Consider the following 23,579-nt stretch of genomic DNA (forward strand, 5'->3'; position numbering starts at 1 on the left):
TCATGTGACATTGAAGACTGGACATTTTACATTTTAAAATATATTAACAATTATTCGAATTCTGAAAATATTTCACAATATTACTGTTTTTACTGCGTTTTGTTCAAATCAATTCAGCCTGCTAAGATGCTACTAAACGTAAATCCCACAACAGACTCTTCTGAAGAACTGTACTCTTTTGATAGTTTTACCACTAATATCTGCACATTAAACAGAAATAGCATCTAAATGTTTGACATCAGCTTTAAAGTTTCTATAAACTGCTGTTGCACCAAAAAAAAATAGAGATCAGACATGAATTTGCACAACCCGCTCTATCCACTGCTTAAGGTGATGCCTGATATTGTGCTTCAGGTTAAAGACAGCAGAGAGAAAGACAGAAACACCCCCTCTGGACGCAGAGAAGGGAGGGCAAAGTGAGAGCATCAAGATTTCTCTTTGTTTTACGTTCCCCCTCTCTCGTTCTCCTCTTTCCGCTCCCTTCTCTCCCCTGGGCGGTATAAGCAGAGAGGGATTGAGCTACGTCAAACCGAGTCCTCGTACCGAGATATTTCAGTCCCACCTACAGGCAGCAGGTCATCTGTACTTTTTCAAGTGCTCTACATGTCCCACATGACTTCTCAAGCAGACACACATACACAAACACGCATAAGGCATGTGCATTCATGCACAAACAGTCACGGTCCACTTCATCAGGCCCCATGCAATGTTTCGTAACAGGGTTTTCATATCAACCAGCATTGTATTGTGTAGAATAAAGAGGCACTTTCGCTAAGTTTCCTCCGAACAGATGCCTCCATTGTGTCATTATGATGTTGTTACTGTGGAAGGAGCGATATGACTCCCTTGTTTGTTATTTGGTCTTTGTGACGGCCGTTTCGATCTCCGCCGCATGTGTAATGGAACGGAGCAGATGGAGTCATCAAACCACTGCTGCCACTGTAGAAGGGCCGGAGAATATGTAAGGCCCCTTGGGACTGGAAGGAAGGAGACTTGTAATGTGCCTGATTTAAGCAACCATAACAAATCCTCCAGCAGTCAGCTGCACCTCAACCTGACGCGTGTGTCGAATGTCAACAGCTATCGGATGCTTGCCATTGTTTGAGAACCACCTTCGCTGGGACTCCGGGGGGATATGCAAATAATGCACACACTGTGGCAATGAAAATGTACTTCATTATTCACCTGCCATCGTTAGACTTAATTCAAACACAGCGTGCATGCATTATACGGATCTGTATTTCATGTAGGTGTATACTGAGGTACATATTTTTACTAATTCACGATTTAAAGAATACATTTTAAGGAGGTTTTGAAGAATTAAGCTGGTTTAAGACCCCATTTGGACACATTTCTTTGGGTAATTTTATATAAGACGTTCTTGAGATATATATATATATATACATAAACATATATATATATATATATATATATATATATATATATATATATATATATATAGTTAAATATAATATTTTTCGTTTTTTTCGTTTTTTTTTCTGTCACACCATGGGACACATTGATACATCAAGTACCCATATATACACTACTCAACATTTGAAGTGGATCAAAAGTTAATCAAAGTTGTCCTAAGACAACAACCCATTTTGGTTTTAGGTTTTAAGACAACTTTGATGAAAGGTTTTGATCCACTTCAAATGTTGACTGGTGTATGTATACGTTTATTGTTTTTTTTTTTAATTGTATATATCATGACCTGTCCTCAGCATGACCCTCAATGACCATGGAGGTACAATCTGTACTCTCTGAGAAACGTGGAATAATTTAATAGACTGCGATGCTTGCATAATAAGTGAAGGTAGGCATTCCTGCCTAACAGAGGCAAAGGTGACCGAAAGCGTGTGGATTTGCATCCGGCGTAATGAGCATTTTAGCTGCACTCCCTGGCAGAATCATGATGGCAGAAACCCTTCATAATTGCTTTTGCGGCAGGGAGCCTCATGACCTGTCATTTGATTGTCCATTACGGCTGTATTTTCCTGCACATTGAGTCAAATTGAATAAAAGGTGTCCAGGTCTGCGTTGGGGGTGGGTGGGGTGTTAAATCCCGAAGGCCGCGCTGGGCTGTAATAGCTCTATCATAGACACACGGCAGGGCCATGTGAAGAACATAATGAGCATCAGGCACATGGATGAGACGCACGGCGGGTTCATGGCCTAGCTGAATGGGCAGCGGTGAAGGGGAGCGTAATGGGGCCGGAGGCTCGGGTGCAGGCTTGATGGAGCCCAATCACTCTGGATGAAACCGAGATGCACCACTACCCAGCATTCCCTTCTAAAAATTGCATATTTTCAGTCTGGATTCTCCCGACGCTTCTCTAAACATTGGGCTGGAACAGTTCAAACCATTTTAACTGTTGCATTATTAAAGGAAGTGCACACGGAAAGCTCATTCTTTGAAGTGAACCAATCAGATGCAATAGTCACAGACCACAATGCCAGTGTTATTGCAAAAATGTGTTTCATTTGGGTTTTGGTTTGTGTAGGTTTAGGTCCATCTGCTGGGGCTTTATTATTGTTTGTTTCCCCACCATTGTGTTGCAGAAACTATTAAGGTAGATTTTCTTCTCCAAACGGTCTCAAAAACCTGAAAACCATGGAGCTGTAATGGTCACACTTTGCAATAACTTTACAATTTGTTAACATTAGTTAATGTATTAGCGAACATGAGCAAAAAATGAACAATGCATTTATTACGCTATTTATTAATCTTTGTTAAAGACAGCTTACAGTTCATTAATGTTTAACAAACACAATAATTAATTTAATAATGCATTAGTAAAATATATATATATATATATATATATATATATATATATATATATATAGAGAGAGAGAGAGAGAGAGAGAGAGAGAGAGAGAGAGAGAGAGAATTATTATTTTACAATTATTTTGTAATAGATTTTATTTTGCATTTCTTGTGATTTAATTATTAGCTTAATCAAACACTTAAATATTTAATATTATGTTTATTATAAATATGTAATACATTACATTTTTTCTCTGAATTCTTATATCAATACAGTACAATATCCTATATTTAAACCAATATGATAAATGAGTTATGGTCAGAAGTAATCAAAAAGTAGTCTGTTTATATGTATATTTTATATATGAATGTAATGGATTACATTGAAAACTATATTTTTGCCATATACTTCCAAATCATTGGTAGAAATGCATAGTGGGCATTGATTTTGTTCAGAATAAATAAAATTAGGACATATTCTGTACATGTATTAAACGTTTTATGCTTTTTTGACATAAACCATATTATGCTGCTATTTCTTGTCAACAAATTTAATTTGTTGAATCAATTGTGATCAGCCAAAACTGTCTGTTGATTAATAAATAGCAAAGGCGGCTTGGCCTTTGGGATACGTTGAGATGTTCTCAAGTCAGTGAACTTGAGTTTCGGTCTGGTTAAACAGCCTCCTCAAAATTTAATGCAGGTGGTGTTTGAGAAGCAGAGCACTTTTCCACATACAACTCACATTCAAGTCTGGCTCCATGCTGATACGAAGCACCCGCTTCTCATGATCCATTCAGTTGCCAAAACATAAAGTCTATTGTGAATCTTCAGAAATACATCAATATGTCAGCCGAAATTGTCTAGTTTTCAGACTTTTCCATGCCTGCAGAGGCCTTGTGATTGGAGCTGGGACAAATTCTCCTCTGTCAACTATTCAGACCATGACAAAGTATTGATTTTCTGCTCAGGTGATTTTAATTAGACGTTTTTAATTAGTTTGCCCATTGTTTGTCCTTCATTCGGCAGTTCAGGCATTGGCCAGGACTATATCATTCATACAGCCGGCCCACAGTCTTCTGACATAGGCTGTCTCCAGTTGATAAGAGCACAATCAATGTCTGTGACACTCCCTGCAATTAGCTTCCCTAATTAACCATTTGGCCAAGGAAATAGTCACTGCAGGGGGCTGATTGGCTGATTTCCGGGCATGAAAGGAACCAGTGAGTGAGTTTTACCATTTACAATTCTAAACTGCCGAAAACCTGTTAATTTTGTTGAATAGAGAAACAGTTTTTTGTTTTATATATATATATATATATATATATATATATATATATATATATATATATATATATATATGAAATTAACAAATGTCTCAGAATGAATGATTATGTTTTAGAATTCTGCTGTTCTTTTACGGATTTGAATGTGCCATTGAGATTCACTGATATGCTGCATATCTGTGGTTTTAGAAACACAATATTTTTTCCAGCCAATCTGCACCTGTTCTACACTATCAGAAGACAATGCAAGATGAGACTCATTGTGTTTATGCAGTAACGGCACCCTTGAGCAGCTCCTGTCTGAACATGCATGCCTCCATCACTATCAATAACCATAAATAGCTCTTTCTGTGGAAACCTTAAGGGATAGGTGAGATAATTATCCTTTCCCAACTCTTCAATACCATTCAACCTGCATTTTACCATAGAACTACATTTACAAAGGGCCTAAAATGGGGAAAAAAGATATACAGTAATGTAAATAAGTGGCTTTTGAAAAAACTGTAGGATATAACCAGGACATATGACATAAGATTTTATTTTTTATGCATTTATAAGTCCCTTATGCTCACCAAGGCTGCAGTTATTGATATGTTTTTATTTATATTAAAATATTACAATTTTATAAACCTTTTCGCTGTAAAATATTTTAAAATGCATTTTATTCATGTGATGGCAAAGTTACATTTTCACAGTATTTGGACAATAAATACATTTTCATGGTAATATGAAACGGTTGGACATGATTCTAATTCTAATGACCACCGATGTATTGCCCGCTGTATATTCTCATCCCGTTCTGCAAAAAATTCCCATCACATATGAATGCAAGCATATCATGGGCAGCTATCCGTAAACGGGAGGTTAAATGTCTAAAATTCAAGAACTGATTGATTGCCTGTCTTCTCTATGACGCGAATGAAGGCAGAAGCATAAATAAGAGAGACGGGCAGACGTGAAGAGGCAGGCTGCCTGTGCTCCAAGGCCTGCGAACACTTCACACACACTCACGCAAGAGAAATGAATCTCATTTGCTGAAAAGAGGCTGATATTAATACCAAGGGGCACAGAAATATGCAGGGAAATGAGTTGTTTTAGCAGGGTGCTCCTTTGAACACGGCAAGGCTTTTTTTGTCTCTCTTGAAATGAATTTGAAGCAAACGTTTGAGTATTTTTAGGTCAAAGCATTTCCGCGGAGACCCCGTTTCTTGTTTTATTAATTCCAACGGTACGGCCCTTTGGATTTTAATGATATGTTCTGTTACTTTTTAAGTGATTTTTTTATATACTTAATGAGAATACATTAGGTTACTTGCATAGCGGAACGTGTTTGTTGCCGCCATATGAGAACAAGCAAATATGCAATTAAATTCAGAGCACGTCTGTTGTGAATTTAGGAACATGGTAACATCTGAAGCGCGCCTTGAACTCTGAAGAAGGCCGATAATCAACGTGTTTCAGAGCGAGGGGACTGTAAACATATTTAGACAAACATTAAAGATGCTAGACTCCAGTTCCAGAATGCCTTTATTATGGGTGATCTTGTTACAGTAGCTTAGCCAAGTGTTGGTTTACATACGAGGTTTGGGACATTTATTAAACCAGAAATATTTCCTCCATATGCTCACGAGATGAAAGCGGACCGATTTTACCCTGTCTGACAAATTCTTTCATTCGTACTGGGTTCATCTGAGCTGTTCTTTGACCAATTCGACCCAAAATTGCCTGAAGTCTCCGATCAGTTGTTAATAAAGCAGCATTCAGGCTCGTACAGGGAGGTATCACACATGCATTATAGCAGACATCAATTTTTGCACCGGGCTTTTGTTTGTTTGTTTGAAGAATGCATTAAAAAAAAAAGAATGAAAAAAGAGACTCGACCGAGACATGAAAAATTGGCTAGGCTGTCTGCAGGGCCGTCTGACCTTGCTTTGTGATTTTAGAGGCATCAGTGTGCATTCAGCGGAGTTAAATTTAGTCATACTTGAGGCTGCGAGTCAGAATAAACCGAGGCTCTGTCCTTTCTGCAGCGATACGGTGAATAGTTCACATTCTCTCAAAGAAATGATTGAAATAACGCAGAGCTGTGCCAAAAGAATCAAAAAAGCTTTTTTTTATGCTGAAACAAATGGCACAGATAGGTAAATATTGATCGCATTGTAGTTTCGGGCAGAGATTGAGTAAAATATGTTAGATATGCAGCATTGGTATTCTTACAAAAAATCTCCATGGTCACCATAGTTCAGTCAGTTGTCAGCAGTCCTTGTGAAGGTTTACAAAAAATAGAACTTAAATCATGCAGCGTCTTACAGAGAGTTCGGCATCACGTTACTGACCAAAACAATCCCATTAATGTACATTTAAGGAGGGAGCTTAGCCACATTAGAGATTATGAAAGCGAAAAATAACACTTTTGTCACGTGACCAATTCAAAACACAGGCAAAATCTGCATCTGGAGTTTTCCCAGCTTCATGCAAAATTCCTGATCATGCAAATCTGAAATTATTGCGTTTCGCTTTAACTCTATTTTTTTCCTCGTGACCAGCTTCAGACATTTCTAGCCTTACATGAAAAATGTAAAATGTGGAATCATTTGATTTTTTCCCTCAAAATTTTGTCGCAACTGTTTGGAAATACAGCCTCACCTTAAAGGGACAGTTCACTGTCATTAATTACTCACCCACATGTCGTTCCAAACTAGTATGACCTTCATTCGTCTTCAACACAAAATAATATATTTTTAATGAAATCCAACAGCTTTTGACCCTGTATATACAGCAATGCAACTGTCACATCCAAGGCCCAGAAAGGTAGTAAGGACACTGTTTAAAATAATCCAGGATACGTCAGTGGTTCAACCCTAATTTTACAGAATACTTTTTGTGCACAATACAACAAAAAAAAAAAAAATTTTAAACAATTTATTATCTTACGCATACGCTAATAATAGTACAACGCAAGAAACAAAGGTGTTATGATTTTTGGGGGGCAACACGGTTGAAAGAAATTGACGGAGAGCAACAGGCAAACTGAAAAGAGCACAGGGTCTAGTGGTGACTTTTTGAACTGAAGCTGAACGTCTTGACTGAGTGAGATGTGACAGATCAAAGACTGGTCTAGTGCATGTTTAAGAATAACAATATAAAGGCAGTGTATTTAAACACAAAAAGACCTTCTGTGGGAAACAACCCTCAGAAATCTAAGAAAACCTCTGTTGTCAAAGGACATCACAAACTACACCGTCCAAACCAGCTCGTCTGCTGCAGCGAGACAAAGTGCTGCCCCTCACAGTTTTTCATCACTGCCATGTCACTCTACACTGGAAGCACACTGACGCCCGACGAGAGCTGACAGTGTAGCCAGACAATGGGGGGGGTGGGCGCCTATAAAGGATGTATCCAGCATGCCAGAATCTGCCCCTTTTCTCGCCCCGCTGCATCCTCTCATCTGTGCAACGGATGCTTTTACTGGTGGAACAGAGTGACTTGAGAGCAGCTAGTCATTTATAATGCCCACATTGCATGTCTGGGGGCCTTAGAGGCAGAGGATGTGGGCAGAACTGTACGGGTGCGTGCTCAATGCCTGACCCCTATTTTCACAGAGCCATGCAGTGATAGACTGCTTAGCACTGCCTGCTGGGTTGCATCTGCTTCCATTTCAGTTTGAACAAAGGCTTTTTTGTATATATATATATATATACTGTATGAATATATATAAACATGTTATTTTAGAATACTCTAGGCAGCTCTTGGGTTTCTATATATGTACAGTTCATTTGATTTCCGATCTGCACATTTTCAAAAGACGTTTACAAACATTCATCACGAAGAAAACTATAAACCAAATATAGTACAAAATGGCTTTATTAAGCCATTTTATGTTGAGAAGAATGAATTGTGTCGTAAACCTAAAAAAAAAAAATGAATGCTGCTGTGCTGCCACCTATTGGCTGTATATGGTAACTGTTAAAAAAATGAGTACAGAATTGGTGTTGATATTTTGTTGTTTGATTCTCTGTTTTAGGAGACTGCAGATTACTCTAATGTCCAAGAGCTGAAGTATTTAGAAATGGTTATATGCGAGTCTCTGAGACTCTACCCACCTGCGTTCAGGTATGACCGCTATTATTTTATAATCCTTTCAATCACAAGCAGAGAACCACAAGCATGCAAAAATATTAAAATATTAACACTGTTAGTGCCCATTTTTATGCTTTAATTAATTGGAAACATATCTATTAGAAATAAGGTACCTTGTTTCGGGGCTAGCACTGCACGTTTTTTAAATAAAATATTTTCAATATCACGTGGGTTTACGTATTTCATCACAGGGTCGCACGGGATGTTGATCAAGACACTGTGGTGAACGGCCAGCTTCTGCCTAAAGGATCATCTCTGGAGATACCTGCAGGTTACCTTCACTATGACCCAGAGCACTGGACTGAACCTGAAAAATTCATCCCGGAGAGGTGAACTGTATTTCAGTCGGGTCTTTCAAAGCAGAAGAGTTTCTGTAGATCATGATGCTATCATGGGTCATCATATGGTTAATAGCTTTCTGTTTGCTAGGCAAATTAAGGTATATATACACGTGATACATCAAATTAGCCTTGTGAAGGACGTGTAATGGCTGCTGAAAATGAGCTGTTTGAGCTTCAAAAGCGACGTCTAGTGGCAAAGAATGAATTTGCATTTTCGTTTAAACCATTAAACCAAGTCATTATATACATTATATATTGCGATTCCATTTGAGTTTTTGCAGGTTACATGCTGAAGACAGAGAAAAGGGAAAGGCAAATGTGGCAATTAAATATGTCAGGCTTATATCTTGTAAGACATGGGAAACACAGTTGCAAATGGACTTCGAAATTGAAAATGCAAGATTTGCAATTGCATTTGGATTATGTCAATTTATAATTTATATTTAATTCCTACAAAGACATTACAACAAAGCTTAGGCAAAAAGCGACCTGGAGTTAACGTAGAAAAACCTCAGATATAAGTTTTCCAAAGCCAAGAAAAGAATGAAAGGAAAGATAGCAAGCAAATAAATATTACACCATACTGCTGCTGTTTTTCTTTCAAAGCGAATTGAAAATGTATATAATAAATAAAGCTTTGTTTTTAATCAAACGTGCTATGCGTCGCGAGTCACGTTTACGTTAAAGGAATAGTTCGCCTAAAAAAGTAAAATTATGGCATATTTTACTCACCCCAAGCCATCCTATGTGTATATGACTTTCTTCTTTCAGACGAACACAGTCGGAGTTGTTGTTGTTGTTGTTTTAATTATTCTGGCTCTTCCAGTTGCTCGTGGATAGCGGCCATTATTTTGAAGCTCCGTAAATCAGATACAGCCATTGTGAAACTAACCTATACGCTTTCGGCGGGGTTATTACATGTCCTCTGATGCAGATCGACGGGGTTTTGTAACAAAAAAGTATCTCTAGTTATCAAATTCTAACGTAAATATCACACTTCCGGGTTTTTTTTTTCCGCGAGAACGCCGAGTTCCGGCTTCTTGGCTGACCTATGACTCGACGCATGACGTGAGGGCCTTTAGATCGGTGTTACGCACTGCATGAAAGGTCAAAAAAATACATTATATTGGCACTTTAAATAAATAACGTTATTTAATGATACGCAGAATGTTATCAATAACACTGAAAATATCCCACCGACATTGAACTTTTGAATTCTGTGCAACAACAATATCTTCTAGTTATTTCAAATCTACTCTGAGGCTGTTCTGTTGATGTTTTCAAAAGATCTTAGTCGGTTTTGTTTGCATGCCTCCCGTGCGATATGCTCACGATGAACTCTGTATGTGTCTCAGGTTCACTCCAGAAGCCAAGGCCAGCCGGCACCCGTTTGCGTATCTGCCGTTTGGAGCGGGGCCACGCAGCTGTGTGGGCATGAGACTGGCCCAGCTGGAGATTAAAATGGCTCTGCTTCACATATTTAGGCGCTTTAACGTGACGGCCTGCGAGGACACCGAGGTTTGTTATTGTTGCACCGAAAAACTGCAGCTGTAGTATGCGCTGAGATTCTGCTTTCCACAAATGAGGAGGTTTCCTGAGATACGGTCTGCGTTTTCTGTTTATGTCGCACAGGTTCCTCTGGAGTTGAAGTCGCACACCACCCTCGGCCCCAAGAATGGGATTTTGGTAAAAATCACCAAGAGGGAGAATTTTGAGGATGATTCCTGATGGGGTTTTAGCTGTCAGTTGGGCCGTCTGTTTTTTTTTATCAAATTATTTAGAAATCTTATCACCTGGCAACTAAATAGTAACCTTCTGAGCTATTCGATTAAATGAAATTCAATTCGGCACACTTCATTTACAGCAAAAGGCACAGATGCGCATGTGTGAAAAGCATAACATGTTGAACCAAACAACGGTCCTAGTACATATAGCACTACCTGACTATTTCTTACCTCAGATCAGCAACACAGAGTGATCATCACTATAAGGAACCACCCAGATGATTAACAATGCAGATGCACATTTATTTTGTTACTGAAGCCAATGATAAGTCTCTTAAATCTAAATACAACCAACTATATAGTGTAACAGTGATTTAAATGTCAATGATTTGATAAAAGGAACTGGGATTGGACACATTTCGCCTAAACATCGGCGAGATTTGAACTTCTGATTATTGTGTCGTGATACATTATATCGCATTAATGTGATTTTTAAGGTTCATTGTGGTGCATTGTTGAACTGTATGAACTTGAATTAAATGAATATTTCTTAATAAAATGTTTAGAATATATGTAGTTATCTTCAGTTACACATTTCATTTGATGAAATAGATTTACATGTCAAAGGTAGACAGATTCATTTTCCAAATCTTCACTTCTCAGTTTAACCACTAGAGGTCAAAGTGACTAGAGTATTAAAAGCAAATTGTTCCTGGTTGTTTGTCAAACCGTATTGTTTATAGCTTTGCTGTTCTTTGCATAACAGCCTTTCCTCAAAGGTCCAGGAATGTGAAGGTGGGAACAGTATACAAAAGTTCAAAGTCAAATACCAGCAGAGAGACTGACACATATTTAAAGGGATAGTTCACTCCAAAATGTCACTTTGTTGTTATGTACTTAGCCCCAAATCAAAAGGTAGATATTTATGCTTCTTCATGCAGTAGCATTCGATTTGCCTCATTCAAGTTACATAGATGGTACCTTTGTGTTAAAAAACGGACTGACAGAGGTTTAAGTTGTAGACATTTACCCTTTTTCTTAGCACATTCAAGAGAGTTTTTTCTTATGATTTTTTTTAAATCAACGGACGTGATTATTACTAACATTATAAAAAAGATATATTTTTAAATTTATATTGTAGTTTAACTCACAGACTTGATCCAACCTTGCTTTTTTTTGATGAAAGTAATGAGCAATAGTTTGTAACAGTATCAGTACTTTAATTCAGTTATGTATTAAAATACATTTAACGTGAATTACATGAAAAGCTAAATAAAATGGGCACAAGTAATGCTCAGTGTCCATACAACTATATCGTTTACGTTTCATCCAGTGCAATAAACCATTTATTGATTGATAGTTACAGTAGCGGTTAGCTTTCGGCTGTTAAATTGATTAGGAATTTCATAAAACCCTTTTTTAGTACAATAGTCAACAAGAAATACAGTCACTGCAGTTAATGCATAAAGACCTCTACCTAAATATTTGTATTTACTATTTTTACTGCACAGTGAAGTGTGTCACAGATTTATTAATAAAAGAAATGATGATACACAGTTACCCATTTTGTAATCCCTACAAACGTTTACTTGAAAGAAGATGCATACGAGTAGATTTTGGTTACGTTCAGTGATATATTAACAAAAAGAAATCCCCATCGGTGTAAGAGGACTTTCAAGAAACAAGAAGAGCTTTACTGTACAAATTAAGAGTATTCGATTATGTACTCAGGATAGATCTGGTATTTCTCAAACACAACAAAAATGGCGGGATTAGTTTCATTATCAACACAGCTGTCGTAAAAGTTTTGACTGTTGGGTTTCTGTGGAGGACGGACTACAGAAATGTTACCCCTTGTGAAGCTGCCCACCAGCACCTGTGCCACGAACATCTTCTTGGTCTTACCGATCCTGGATTTTGCATATTTGTCAGAGTATGAAGCATCTCTGGCAAAATAGCTGCCTGTAAATAAATAAATGAAAAATGTTCAATGTTTGGGAAAGCGTTCAATAATAACTTTGATTGTAGGCTACATGACAAGAGCTGTGTATTTATATATAATACCTTTTCCATAAAGAGTGCCGTGACTTCCACAGATCCTCCAGTCAAAGTTTTGCTCACAAATTGCTTCTATGAGAGACTCATCTGTACCGTGGAAAAGGTGACGCTGGTCAACTGCACTCTCTCCGTTTCTCTTATTCATCTGTTCTTTTTGCCTAGAAAAAGATAGTATGAAGGATTAATCAGATCAATAAATAGCGTGTGCCATATTCAAAATACTAATAATAATTATCTGCAAAATTGTTACATTATACAAAGTATTTAAACAAGATTTATAAATATTAATAATAAATACATTATTTTATGTTTGCATAATAAATACATTTTACATAATGCGTTTAAATTACTATGAAATGTCATTACATTAATATCAATTATTCATATTACATGACACACAATAGCTATATTTTTAAGATTAAATATTTGTTTACTTTTACTGAACAACTACATTTGTGTGATCATTTGAAACTTCATACACCCACTAAAATGGCTCAGAAAAGTCAGGTTAATTCTGACAAAAGCTCTTGCATCATTTGTTTTAAGACCAAAAATATATCAAGTTTAGCTGAAGTATGTAATGGCTTTGTGCAAATAAACTTTCTTTCAGTAAAGTCATGTTGCTGTTTTTAGTCACAAAATATATTTAAAAAAAAAACGTACCACTGAAAGACCTTCCAGAGAGAGAGATTCTGCACTCTTTCAATGCTGTGAATGGTACTTCTGGGCAGTGTTCTACTAAACATTACGTTCACTCTTTGGTATTCCTTGGAAGAGCTTTGCAGAGGAACAGTCTGAGGAAAGTCAGGAAATGTTTATGGTATATATTTCAGTTGGTACTTGATGCATTCAAACAAATGCACACATTTTGTGATTTGTTAACCTGGACCACAAAGTCGCTGGGGTATATTTTTAACAATAGCCAAAAATATATTATATTGAATGATTTTTTTTTCTTTTATGCCAAAAAATCATTAAGAAATTAAATAAATATCATGAAGATATTTTTCAAAACATTTTTATCAGTAATATCCATTGCTAAGAATATCATTTGGACAACTTTTTTTCATACCCTCAGATTCCAAATATCACTACAAACCATACGTCAAAAAAAAAGCTTATTTGTTCAGCTTTCAGATGGTATATAAATCTTTTTTTTTAAATTCATCCTTATGTTTTGTGGTCCAGGGTCACATTTGTAAGTCGCTTTGCATAAACTGCTAAACAGTAACTTGATTTTCAAAGTGTTTAATAACTACTTGACCTCCCTTAGACTTTGTACCTTGTAGGTAAAGTTATCAAGAGCTCCTTTGTCCCAGTAAGGTGGAACTTCCACAGAAGAAGATGCTGAGCTGTCTGTAGACTCGCTTCTAATTAAAACACGACACATTAAAGTGCACCGAACAAGCATAAATCCTGTTTAATTGGTGTTCATTTAATGGACAAATGGTAGAGTATATCATACCCCTTGATTTTGCTCTTGACATCTTGGGGAGAAACAAAACGTGGTCTCCTTCTAATGTCTCTTTCAGTTTTGTATTTCAGATTTTTCTGGCACATCTCTGAAAATTATTCGCTATATGTTATGCGCTTTCATGTATGTTTTTGTAAAAAAAAAAAAAGTTTAATGTTGCAAATGCAAGACTGCTTGTTGATTTAAGTTTTTCCATCTACTTAAAGGAAAAAAATGTTTTATTTCACAGCAATAACAATGTTAAGTACCTTTAAATTTGAGGATGTATTGATGGTTCTGTGAAGTGAATGAGATTTCCTTTTCATTGTCAGTCAGGTACTGTTTCTCAAGATCTTCTGAAGTGACTGATGCCACCAGCTTAGAATCTTCCTGTAATATTCAAGCAATAACTGCGGTCAAATGTAGCTAAAAACTAACCAATATCTTGACAATAATTGCAATTCTGCGTCACGTTAAATGTAACATCACATATGGTTTTCCAAACTCAGATTCTCGAATTACTCCTGAGAGGTATTATGTTGAAAATGTGTCACCGACCCCTTTGCCATACTCTGTCCAGCCTCCCTTGTCATTCCTCCAGTACCAGATCCATTCGGTGGTCAGAATGAAGTGAGGGGGTTTAGTGACAGAAGACGCTGTGGACAGTCGACGCACATCTGACACGCCACACGCCATCGACATAAAGTCCACTACCTGATGGCCTGTGCTGCTCTTGGTAATACTGCAACATGCACAACACAACAGGTGGTGAAAACGGTGTTGAAAAGGCAAGGCAAAACACTATACAATTACTGGCCACTTCAGATACACATGCATATGTTTAATATTGGACTAAATAAAGATACAGATTTGCATATAAAGATACGAATACATAAAGTTTTAAATTATGTCGCAATCAATAACCTAATAAAAGCATTTTAAATTTACATGAATACATATTGAGGTCACCGAACCAGCTGAATGCAACTAATTATAAGTAATCACAAAACTAGTATTTATACCACAAAACATTAGCTGGACTGCAGTAGGCCTTCTCAATCTCTTCTTCGTTTGGCAAGTCTCCCCACGTAACCCCATCCTTCTGTAACATCTGCCATTTGTAGGGTAGATGGTGGTGAAAACGGACACACTTGTCTAGAGGAACACAGATCATGGGATGGTAAAGAATACAGGCTTAAACAAAAGGGTTAAAAGGGCTCTCAACCATTGATGGTCATATTTTTAGATAATTATGCACCCATGCCATCCTGTAACAGAATTAAGATACTGCACTTTTATTTTAGAATAATTTATATTCTGTTATTGTAGTATTATTAATAATCGATTTAAACCTTATAAGTTCCCTTTATTTATAGTAACATTTATGTAATAATTTTTAGACATAAAATAAATGTAGTACCCCTCAATGATACTTCTTCGTATTTCCCACTTGTGAGTTCACTTTTCCATCCAGGTCACATTACAGCATTCATTTCACATATATTTTTGAAGTTGTTATTTTTGACTTCATTATTCAAAACAGTGAGCTAGTCAGGTCTTTTCTAAAAGACCATATTTTGAAGCGCTGTATTTCACATTTTCAGCCCAAAATAACCTGTATAATTTATTTACAGACTACAAAACTAAGCTCACATTAAGCTCATAGTTTGTTAATGTTGTTTTTTTTATTATTATTATGTATTATGTATTTTCTATTATAAATCACAAGGTTGAAAACCACGATTTGCATTAAGGATATGTGCTCAGTCAAAGACATCACCTTTGAAGCTACATCCAGTGCGTATGAAAAAGAGACAGATTTCATTGTGATCCGCTTCACTGATGGAGCTACCGGATTTGTGTCTGGTGCGTCCTTTCACTGCAGGTAGAGCTACTGTCAAGATAAAACGCAGAACGAAATGAGACACGGAGGAGAAAAACAAAACAAGCACAGCAGTAACCTACAGCTGTTTTGTTCAGTGCCTCTTTTTCTTTCATTCACCTGTCTCGCTCTTCTTGAAAGCCGAAGAAGCGATCAGTACTTTGGTCTTGTAAAGCCTGTGCAGTTTTCGCATATTTTCTGGACCAAGTCCTCGGGCATTCAGGATTTTCTGAGCATTTGCGTCGAAGCTGTGGGCCCTTTTGCAAGCTGCTCCGAACTTACAGTCGTCCTGCAGGAAGTGCAGGCAGAGGTGCAGGTTGGTACAGGATGTCTTATATTTACAGCTGCCATGTTCGCCATTTCCCTTGTTGTAGTGGGAGCAGACCTAGACAGTAGACAGACGACAAAACATCAGGAGTCACACATTGCACAATGTACAACTTACGTTACACATTATAAGAAGATTATTATATTAAAGGAATAGCTCACCCAAAAATGCTATTCTTTGAAAATTCAAGTAACTGACAAAGGTTGCAGAAATGGTTAAACGTAAAGCATCTTCTGCATTTACTTCCCCTCTTATGCAGAGTGAGGGTTCTTATGTGGGTGAAAAGTTAATGTTTATACGACCGAGATATTTTAAAGTCAGTTTAAAATGCCGTCCAGAGTCTCACATGACTTTCCTAGTGTCATCTGAACGAATCGTGAGATAACTAGCAAACCTGTTTAATAGATATTGACCTCTGGAAGTAATGAGGGGTCGTTCTGAAGCAGAAGTTGAAACAACTCTCTTTGCTCAAGGCCACGAAGATCATGTTTCTCCAGGAGGTCAGAATTATGTGCTGATGTCACGTCATGAGAATTTTTGCATTTTGCCCTAAGATTGAAAAATAAGGAAATTAAGCACATTGTATGAGTCATCATAAACAGATCATAGAACCATCTATACATCAAATGTAAAGTTTTTATATAATTGTGTAGTTTCCAAACAAGCTGCAATTGTCTAACACTAAAGAAACATTATGTAATTATAATTATTAACCGAGTATGTAATTGTATGTACTCTGTATTACATTTAATGCTGGCACCTGTTCTGACTACTAATTCTTAAACTAAATACCTATAACTGTTTATGAGGCAAGCGTCGATGCTGTTAACATTTATCACCATACATGCTGCAAATACCCTTTTACTCATTATATGCAACAACTAATTAAATGGCTAGTCGAGTCATAGTTTAATTTAAAATCTTACTAGTAAGACTAAAATGTTGCTAGCTAATACTAGCGTGTATTAAAACTGAAATGAGGCCTACAATTTCTCGAGTAGTTACAAGATACTAAATGAATGGTGACTAGTTAACCTGAAATAGTTACCAGCAACAACTAGAATACAAACAATTCAGAGACAAAAGCTGCAATGTAATAACTAACAATGGCCATTGGTTGTCACTCGGAACAGTGGTAATATTACACCAGTTAAATTAAGCTACTAGTCGCTACTCTTACTGGTAAATAAACAAGGCCTAGTACTAAACCAAACACAAAAGCTAGATAGTTTCGAGGAATACATGTTGAAAAATGCCTTCCATTTCTTTAATTAAATCCTAATGGCAATCTCCTATCTTATTTATAACAAGGGCCTAAAATGAAACTCAATTTACTTACCCAAACCTGCAATTTCCACACACAAGGTACCTGCACAGGTGTAGGTCTTCACACCCGCAACATTTGTCACGTTTACACAGTCGAAGAGAGGTTTTGGCTAAGATCAGAGTGTCAGCATCCGGTATGGAGCTTCTGGGATTCGAGTCTTCATCCTGAACTATAACAAACCTCTGGTGATCGTCGAGCACCTGAGACAAAACCTGATCCGCCACCGTGATACTCTGCCGCAAATCCCTCTCGACTTTACCATAGTCCGTGCAGCCCTCGTGTTTGCAGATAAAGGTGAATATGTGTCTGGATACGATGTTCATGTTCGTAGATGCCGTAAACGTCGTTTTCACTTTCTTGAGTTTAGCCGAAGGTTTGGGGCATTTAAACGGAAACGAAAGCGAAACTGATGCTGGTCTTTGGCGCCCTCTCCTGCCTGCATCCGCAGAAAACAACATACAACGCAGAATTTTTTTTTTAAATTAAACCTGAAAAAATAAACATGCAAAAATTTGTTTTATGTTTCTTAAATGCTCTTAACGTAAATCGTTGGCCAAAACAAACTGAATTCTATATATATGTTTTATATGTTTTCAAGTCACATCTCACAGAGGGGTAGCAAAGGGTAAAAAAAACATACTGCTGTACTACTATATATTCAGCAGGGCTGGACCGAGACGAAAAATCAGTACAGGCATTTTTTTTTTGGTCCAGGCGACCCACCACCACATACAGGTCTGCCATATACCATATACACTTTTTTTTGCCAGTAATCTTCACACTGATTTACAGCAAAGACCTCCTCAAAGCATGAAACGTTATCCAACTTTTTCCTGACGCGGTCTAACCCATAAAATACAAGCTATATAAGCCATTTATAAAACATTTAGCCTGGCTTATTTGGTAAACTTGTCTTACGGAACAGGCCCCGTGTCTTATTTAAATCTAGTTTTATTTGCATTACATACATTAGCTTTTCGTTTTGGGGAGAAATTGAAGATTAGGAATAAGTTTGGTATCATTTTATATATAGTCGATTAAAATAGCTAACCACAATTAATTGCGTGTGTGTGTTTTTTTAAAATTAACCAACATTGATCATTTTAAAATAATTTTGATTATTTTCAAAAGTACTGAAATCTATAGCTGTGATCAAAATTCGATTTTTCAATTTTTTGAAGGTAAAGCTTTCTTTCTTAAATAACAAAAAACAAAGAGAAAAAAATCCCAAATTTTATCAAATTTTACCAGGTTTGTTATGACACTGAGTATATTGGAGACCAATAACAACAAGAAAATTCATAAAAACAAGAGAATGCTTGGGGCCTGGCCACAAAACAAAAGTATTATGAACAAAATATGAGCTCAAATTTTTATTTAGCATGAAATTAAAACACAAGAAGTGTGATTAAAAGTACACTCTGTTGAGGTAGATGAGGATGAGATGAGGACAGATGAGGACTGCACATAGAAAACTGTAAATGAGGATGATAATGGTAAAAGAGAAGCATAAAGTGCATATAACATAAGCTCATGCTGCTCTAATTGGCTCACTGATGACATCAAGTGCTGTTTACATTCGAATGAATCTCAACATTCTGTGCTAGTGGAGCAGCTTGAGCTCATATTTGAAAATCAACAAAACTGTTTTTGAAGCCGTCAATCTGATCAAGCTCTGCTACAAGCTCATCTCCACTTTACACTTTGGTGAGTTTCAGTGCTTGGTTGAGTTTGTGAAGCTTCTTCTTGATTTATCAGCATGGAGCAGCGTCTCATGAGATGCCAGAAGAACAAGGTTTCTGATCAGCAGCAGACCTGAAGGGATTCGTTAATGGAGGGCACCATCCGAGTCTCAGGTGAGCTTTCAGGGCATACAAGCTGCAGTCAGGTCAGACCACTTTACAGCTGCATCTCTGCGAAAGCTCAAAGACCCAAAGGTCTGGAAGAGCGCTATGTAAACAGGCGCTGTCCTTCCCGACATCCGTCCAGCGGTTTCGGCCTCTTCAGTGACACCTCTGTGTCAGCAGCAAGAGTCAGTCTCCATTCACGGCTGCAGCATCCAGGACTACCAGGCCATTTACCACTCTGTGGCTGAGCCCTTGATGAAGACAAATTATACAAAGACGCTGTCCCTACAGTCATAAACTGGGACTGAACAATAGCAGCGTCTTATGGAGACAGTCGGCTGCCCCTCACTTGTGTAAATAAAAGCGGCCCGATGGACGATATCAAAATAAACAAAGCTTCTCAAGACAACAGAAGCTTTGCTCCTCTAATTAACGTGGACATCAGTGAAGAGCCCCTGCCCGAGGAGCCCAGGAGAAAGAAGCCCAGACACTGAGTCATCACAGTGTCACCCGAAAGCCTCATTGTAAATACTGTCATATAGTTTCAGAGATTGTAGAGCAAGCTTTATTTGTAAGTTGATGGATTGTGGAGTCATATTTCAGTAGGTTCTGGTTGGAAACATGAACTCACTTTGATCTGTCAGGATTTTTGAGTGGTCTCTGAATTAAAACACTGGTTTTGTATAGGGTTTTCTGTGCTCTTTTAGGTTGTTTTACGGTTGCTAGCCTTTCGATCAAGTGTTCCTCAGGTATTGCTGCATTTTTGTCGAAATACGTGTTACCTGCGTTGTTGTTAGTTATGAGCGGTTGGTCTTTTAACAGTTGCAGTTAAGTTTAGGTTAGGGTCCCAGCGTGGTTTGCAGCTTCGCGTGCTGTGAGGGCTTGTGTGCATCAGTGGATGCTGAGAGTAACGACACTGGTACTTCGACTACTGGTAGGGTCTCCCATAGTGGACAGGTCTCAGCTGAGATGCCAAAACAAGACAAACCACCTGAATCTGATCAGCAAGACCTGTTGTCTTCTGTTCCTGGCAGGAAGATCAGTCTTGTGTATGAGGGAAGTTGGATAAACATAGAAATGGTATAGTCTCAATCATAATTTAAGCTATTCGTTTTGAGGTGAAGTTGAAGATTTGAATAAGTTTGTTTCATTTCGATTAAAATTACTAACCACATTAAAATAGCATGAACCACTGAATTACCAACATTAATTTTTTTAAAATCATTTTGATTATTAAGTACTGAAATCTAAAGTTATGGTCAAAATTTGGCCAATTTCATATCCACAAATTCAAAATGACAGCCGAGTTTTCTATTTATTTCTTAGGTAAAGACTTCTTTCTGAAATAAAAAAAGAGAAAAAATCCCAAATTTTTTCAAATTTGACCAGGTTTGTTATGATACCAAGTCTATTGGAGACCAATAACAACAGGAAAATTCATAAAAACAAGAGAATGCTTGGGGCCTGGCTACAAAACAAAAGTATTATGAACAAAATATGAGCTCTAATTTTTATTTAGCATGAAATTAAAACACAAGAAGTGTGATTAAAAGTACACTCTGTTTGTTGTATTAATAATAAGTCAGTAATTGACTTTTATTGAAATTTTTCTGTCAGGTTGATTTCGAATAGGTGTTTCTTCAGTGGAGTTAAAAAAAAAGCCATAACAAAGGTTGTTGTTTTTGGGGTTTTTTGGGAATATCCCATCTCGTTGTTTTGGATCAGAATAAAACATCAGGGGCCTGTTCCGTGATACAAGTTTAAAAATAAGCCAGACTTATTTAGCCGGTTTATTTTGTAAACTTGCCTTACTGAAACAGGCCCCACATCTTATTTAAATCTAGATTTATTTGCACTGGCCCGTAGAAAAGCAAAAACAGCCACGAGGACTAATTTTCTCTCTTTCACAGGCCGCTCTTGAATACTACTAGTTATAGTTGTGCTATAGTTGATCAGTGAATACAAGAAAATCCATCAAAGTAGTTGCACACTCCAAAAGGAAGAAACTTAAGTGATCCAAAGACACGATTCAGTACAAGAATGATTCTGTTTCAAATAAAAGATTCATTCAGTACACAGATTCATTGAACCACTTAACATAAAGCAGCCCCTTATATTGATTCTGGCCTTAACAGCCATGTATACACACACACAGATGAGGACTGCACATAGAAAACTGTAAATGAGGATGATAATGTTGGTAAATAAGAGAAGCATGAGTGTTATGCATATAACATAAGCTCATGCTGCTCTAATTGGCTCACTGATGACATCAAGTGCTGTTTACATTCGAATGAATCTCAACATTCTGTGCTAGTGGAGCAGCTTGAGCTCATATTTGAAAATCAACAAAACTGTTTTTGAAGCCGTCAATCTGATCAAGCTCTGCTACAAGCTCATCTCCACTTTACACTTTGGTGAGTTTCAGTGCTTGGTTGAGTTTGTGAAGCTTCTTCTTGATTTATCAGCATGGAGCAGCGTCTCATGAGAAGAACAAGGTTTCTTCCCGCTCGCCTGAAGGGATTCGTAATGGAGGGCACCATCCGAGTCTCAGGTGAGCTTTCAGGGCTGGCAGCTGCAGTCAGGTCAGACCACTCTTACAGCTGCATCTCTGCGAAAGCTCAAAGAGCCAAAGGTCTGGAAGAGCGCTATGTAAAGAACGCTGCTGTCCTTCCCGACATCCGTCCAGCGGTTTCGGCCTCTTCAGTGACACCTCTGTGTCAGCAGCAAGAGTCAGTCTCCATTCACGGCTGCAGCATCCAGGACTACCAGGCCATTTACCACTCTGTGGCTGAGCCCTTGATGAAGACAAGCCGTGGTAGACGCTGTCCCTACAGTCATAAACTGGGACTGAACATTAAGCAGCGTCTATGGGAGACACTCGGCTGCCCCTCACTGGTGGAGACGGAGCGGCCCGATGGACGCATCCTGTTCGCCCAAAGCTTCTCCACGGACAACAGAAGCTTTGCTCCTCTAATTAACGTGGACATCAGTGAAGAGCCCCTGCCCGAGGAGCCCAGGAGAAAGAAGCCCAGACACTGAGTCATCACAGTGTCACCCGGAGCCTCATGTAAATACTGTATATAGTTTCAGAGATTGTAGAGTAAGCTTTATTTGTAAGTTGATGGATTGTGGAGTCATATTTCAGTAGGTTCTGGTTGGTTTTCAGCGCTTTGATACATGGTTGTCAGGATGTTTTGAGTGGTCTCTGTGCGCTCACATGGTTTTGTCCAGGTTTTCTGTGCTCTGTTAGGTTGTTTTACGGTTGCTAGCCTCCTCCGAGTGTTCCTCAGGTATTGCTGCATTGTTGTCAGTTACGTGTTATGCGTTGTTGTTAGTTATGAGCGGTTGGTCTTAACAGTTGGGTTAAGGTTAGGTTAGGGTCCCTCGCGTGGTTTGCAGCTTGACGTGCTGTGAGGGCTTGTGTGCATCAGGGATGCTGAGAGCTACGTCACTGGTACTTCGACTACTGGTAGGGTCTCCCATAGTGGACAGGTCTCAGCTGAGATGCCAGACGAAGACAAACCACCTGAATCTGATCAGCAGCAGACCTGTTGTCTTCTGTTCCTGGCAGAAGATCAGTCTTGTGTATGAGGGAAGTTGGATAGACATACAATGTATAGTAGTTGTCATAATTTAAGCTATTCGTTTTGGGGTGAAGTTGAAGATTTGGTTTCATTTCGATTAAAATTACTAACCACAATTAATTGCATGATTTTTCTGAATTTACCAACATTAATCGTTTTAAAATCATTTTGATTATTAAGTACTGAAATCTAAAGTTATGGTCAAAATTTGGCCAATTTCATATCCACAAATTCAAAATGACAGCCCGAGTTTTCTATTTATTTCTTAGGTAAAGACTTCTTTCTGAAATATTAAAAAAAGAGAAAAAAATCCCAATTTTTTTCAAATTTGACCAGGTTTGTTATGATACCAAGTCTATTGGAGACCAATAACAACAGGAAAATTCATAAAAACAAGAGAATGCTTGGGGCCTGGCTACAAAAACAAAAGTATTATGAACAAAATATGAGCTCTAATTTTTATTTAGCATGAAATTAAAACACAAGTAGTGTGATTAAAAGTACACTCTGATTATTGTATTAATAATAAGTCAGTTAATGACTTTTATTGACATTTTGCTGACTGTCAGGTTGCTTTCAAATAGGTGTTTCTTCAATGGGAGAATTAAAAAAGCCATAACAAAGGTTCTTGTTTTTTTTAATATGCTGTGATGCTCCCTTATTAGCTATTAAACTTGGGAAATAGGCTAATCAAAACCAGACTGCCAATTCATTAAGTCGCAGTCTTTGTTTTTACAGCTCAAGCTACATATCGTAGGACTTCATTATGTAATCGCATACAGTCTTACAATTCTCAAAACAACAGAATGAAGAGGAGACACAAGCCAACACCTCTG

The 23,579-nt window shown here is 37.7% G+C and overlaps 2 protein-coding genes across 5 annotated transcripts in view; one reads left to right on the forward strand and one right to left on the reverse strand.

Annotated features, from left to right (window-relative positions):
• Positions 1-10,833, forward strand: part of tbxas1 (thromboxane A synthase 1 (platelet)) — a 59,879-nt gene extending 49,046 nt beyond the window's left edge. For both annotated transcript variants that reach the window (XM_043264245.1, XM_043264246.1), the window contains 4 exons: positions 8,081-8,169; positions 8,388-8,525; positions 9,893-10,055; positions 10,170-10,833. In XM_043264245.1, the coding sequence (XP_043120180.1) occupies positions 8,081-8,169; positions 8,388-8,525; positions 9,893-10,055; positions 10,170-10,265 (486 nt within the window). In that variant the 3' untranslated portion in view covers positions 10,266-10,833. The remainder of the gene's footprint in view (positions 1-8,080; positions 8,170-8,387; positions 8,526-9,892; positions 10,056-10,169) is intronic.
• A 627-nt stretch (positions 10,834-11,460) lies between these two features.
• Positions 11,461-17,712, reverse strand: parp12a (poly (ADP-ribose) polymerase family, member 12a). Of its 3 annotated transcripts, none has more exons than XM_043264244.1 (12): positions 17,322-17,712; positions 16,396-16,531; positions 15,775-16,039; positions 15,553-15,663; positions 14,795-14,927; positions 14,331-14,514; positions 14,042-14,162; positions 13,785-13,881; positions 13,602-13,689; positions 12,983-13,113; positions 12,326-12,477; positions 11,461-12,223 (listed from the first exon to the last, which is right to left on the reverse strand). In XM_043264244.1, exons 1-12 carry the CDS (start codon positions 17,630-17,632, stop codon positions 11,967-11,969), a joined length of 1,986 nt encoding a protein of 661 aa, XP_043120179.1. In that variant the 5' UTR covers positions 17,633-17,712; the 3' UTR covers positions 11,461-11,966. The 3 variants fall into 3 exon arrangements, with proteins under 3 accessions (XP_043120179.1, XP_043120178.1, XP_043120177.1); XM_043264243.1 differs by having other exon boundaries at positions 13,602-13,686; positions 15,553-15,666; XM_043264242.1 differs by having other exon boundaries at positions 15,553-15,666.
• Positions 17,713-23,579: the final 5,867 nt, after the last annotated feature.

Source organism: Puntigrus tetrazona, chromosome 18, assembly GCF_018831695.1.
Source record: "Puntigrus tetrazona isolate hp1 chromosome 18, ASM1883169v1, whole genome shotgun sequence".
NCBI classification, from domain to species: Eukaryota; Metazoa; Chordata; class Actinopteri; order Cypriniformes; family Cyprinidae; genus Puntigrus; species Puntigrus tetrazona.